At 70.4% G+C, this 3,014-nt stretch overlaps 1 protein-coding gene across 1 annotated transcript in view; it reads left to right on the top strand.

The window, feature by feature from the left end:
- Positions 1-3,014, top strand: part of WDR66 (WD repeat domain 66) — a 17,831-nt gene continuing 14,817 nt past the window's right edge. Inside the window, exons 1-6 of the mRNA XM_012730846.1 lie at positions 1-132; positions 390-668; positions 922-980; positions 1,293-1,464; positions 2,547-2,687; positions 2,894-3,003. Coding sequence (XP_012586300.1) covers positions 1-132; positions 390-668; positions 922-980; positions 1,293-1,464; positions 2,547-2,687; positions 2,894-3,003 — 893 coding nt within the window. The remainder of the gene's footprint in view (positions 133-389; positions 669-921; positions 981-1,292; positions 1,465-2,546; positions 2,688-2,893; positions 3,004-3,014) is intronic.

The raw sequence follows: 3,014 nt of genomic DNA, 5'->3' as shown, positions 1-3,014 counted from the left end.
ATGGGGAGCCCCGACGCTGGGTCCGATGCCAAGGTGGGGGGCGGCGCCGGCCTGGCCTTCGGCCTCGTCTCCATCGCGGAGGGGCGAGGAGCCCCCACTGCTCAGGCCAGCTTGGCGCATGGTCGGGGACAGGTCCCCCGCGGCCGGGGCGGAGGGGTCAGCGTCGGCCTGAGGTCCGCGGGGCGGTGTGGAGCTCACTGTGGCCCAGGAGCGGCTCTGAAGCCGCCGGCCACCCGGGGACACTGGCACTGCTGGGGCCGCGCAGGCCGGGGACCCCGGGTCGCGCCCTGGGAGCTTGGGGGCGCTGGGCAGCCACTGGGGACTCGGGCAGCGAGGGTGGAAGCCCCTGGATGTGGGGCGTCGCCACCCCCCCTTCTGTCTGCTTTCAGGACACCGCTGTGGGACGTCCCAGACAGTCCTGGAGCTCGGGGGCCAGCGCGTCCCCGGGGGGCCAGAGCACAGAGTCGCTGCCTCCGCACTGGGACAAGGACGTCCACGAAGACCAGCGGCCGGGCTCCCCGGGGCGGCAGCTCTCGCAGCAGAGGGCCGGCTCGCGGCCAAGGGGGGCCAGAGCAGGCAAAGCGTCCGGGCCGGACGAGTCACTGGTGTCTGCCGCCACCGAGGACGTGCTGTTCCAGAAGGACGACAGCGCCACCGTGTACCCCCTGGTGAGCGGGGTGGGCGGGGGTCCGCAGGCGCAAGCGCCCCCAGGCCGTCCGCGGGTCGGGGCAGCGTGGCTGAGCCTCTTCTCGGGGTCCGCGGGGCGGCGCGAGACCCCGCCTCTGCCCCACGTTGCTCCAGGCTTGCGCCGCCCCGCTCCTCCCCGCCCTGTGCCCCACCGTTCCCCGCCCCGCACCCGCAGCCCCCCACCCGCTTGTCACGCGGCCCTCAGTCCCTGCCCCTGCGACCACCGACTCCCAGGATGCAGATGAGAACCAGCTGGCCCGGGAGTCTGCCCCTGCGGCGCGTGGGGGGGGGGGGTGCTGCGCCGTCTGCGAGGGAGAAACACTGCTCACCCCAGAACGCTGCCAGCGCCTTCCACTTTCTGAGCTGCTCCCTCAGACCCCGCTCGCTCTGCGCTGTGGGTGCCCGCGCACGCTGCACTGAGGTGCCTGTGTCGTTCTAACACAGGCAGCACTGGTGAGGGTGGGCGAGGTAGATGGTGGCAGTGACGGCGGTGATGACGACGGTGACAGTGGTGGTGATGATGGTGACGGTGGTGGTGACAGTGACAGTGGTGATGATGATGGTGATGGTGACGGTGGTTCTGACCATGACTGTGGTGACGACAGTGACAATGGTGATGGTGACAGTGGTGACAGCGGTGATGGTGCTGGCGGTGACAGTGATGATGACAGTGACAGTGGTGCTGACACGGTGACAGTGGTGGCAGTGTTGATGACGGTGACAGTGGTGGCAGTGTTGATGACGGTGATGGTGGTGGCGGTGACAGTGGTGACGGTGGTGAGGTGATGGTGGTGGCTGCGGGGGGAAAAGGGAGGGGCCGGCCGTGAGCGCAGGGCCCCCTCTCCGCCGCCCGGTGCTGAGCAGGAAGGCCAGTCCAGTCCCAGTCCCGGCGAACTTGGGGCTCCTGCCCAGCGGCTCCCCGAAGCCCAGAGCTGCGCCCAGGCCTGTGCAGATGTGCTTGGTCCGCTCTCCCCTTGCCCCTCCTGCTGAAGTGGGCAGTCACCGATGAACAACCCGGCAAAGGCAGCTGCCTCTCCCGCCCCAGCGCCCCCTTTCCGTGAGGTACCCTGCAGCGGCTCTGGTGGGGCACCGCAGCGTCCCCGGCCGTCTGCACGGCCCCCCACAGGCCCCACACCGTGTGCGGCCCCTTTGTGCGGAGGCCGCGGGGTGTGCCAGCCCACTCTCCCGAGTGCGAGTGCGAGGCTCTGGGGCTCCTGGTCACCCCTCACTCTCCAGTGGCTAGAGCCCAGATCTCTGTGTGGCCCATGGGGCCGCACCAGCCGTGCTCCCCGATTCGCGGGGTCCACCGCACCCTCCCCACTCGCCTGTCCCAAAGGGCAGGAAGAGGCACAGCAGCGTGCACCCCACCTCTGCCAAGCAGGAGGTTTTGGGGCACACGGAGAAGGAAGCTGATGACTGACTGGATACAGGGCAGCTGGGTCTGACAGCGGGGCACTCTCCTCCGGACCCCACCGCATCAGGGTGCCCCGGTGGCCTTGGGCGGGCTCAGGAGTATATCCGGGCCAGGGAGGGCCCCAGGGCACAGCAGCCCCCCGGCTGCTCTGCTCCCCATTGGCCCCCTCAACACCAAAGGACGCAATGTGGCTGGGGTGGGCGGCAGCAAGGCGCCTTCCCTGCTCCACAGGGGCCGCCCCGCCCGCCCTCCACTAGTGTATCCGGGGTGTGGCGTGCGCAGCTGGGCACAGCGGCAGACCCCGAGCTGGACCTCCAGGGCAGCCCCGCCGCTCTGGCCGCATCTGAAAAGCAGTTTCGGCCTGGAGCCTCCATAGCAGCCAGGGCGGACGTCGGGGCTCGGGGCGGTGCAGCCGGGCGCCGGCTGAGGTCGCACCGCCCTGCAGAGCATGAGCTGGCGCTTCGGCTGGAACAGCGCCCTGCCTGTGCTGTACCTGCGCGACCAGGCCCAGCGGGTGGTGCTGTACGCCTGTGGCCACACTGCGGTCATCTACGACGCGCGCAGGAACAGCCAGCACCACCTGCAGGTAGGCGCGGGGCGTTGCCCACCTTCCCTCTGGGGGCTGGCGAGCGCCCAGAGGAGGGGAGTCCGGCGGGTGGCGAGTGGCATGTGCGCGGTCGGGCCTTTCGGGGTAACGAGGCCGGGGCTGGGCTGCGTCCTCTGGGGCGCCCCTGCCGTGCCCAAGTGGCCACCCCAGATGTTTGGGGCGCCCCCCCACCCCCGCTTCTGCAGGGCCACCCGAACGTGATCTCCTGTCTGTGCGTCAGCGAAGATCGGCGCTGGATCGCCACGGCGGACAAGGGGCCCAGGAGCCTGGTCATCGTGTGGGACTCCTACACGGGGTGGGCCCCTG

Source organism: Condylura cristata, unplaced genomic scaffold (genome assembly GCF_000260355.1).
Source record: "Condylura cristata isolate star-nosed mole 26May11 unplaced genomic scaffold, ConCri1.0 scaffold00029, whole genome shotgun sequence".
NCBI classification, from domain to species: domain Eukaryota; kingdom Metazoa; phylum Chordata; class Mammalia; order Eulipotyphla; family Talpidae; genus Condylura; species Condylura cristata.
Note: the sequence above shows the minus strand (reverse complement) of the source record. Positions and strands in the feature narration are given on the sequence as shown.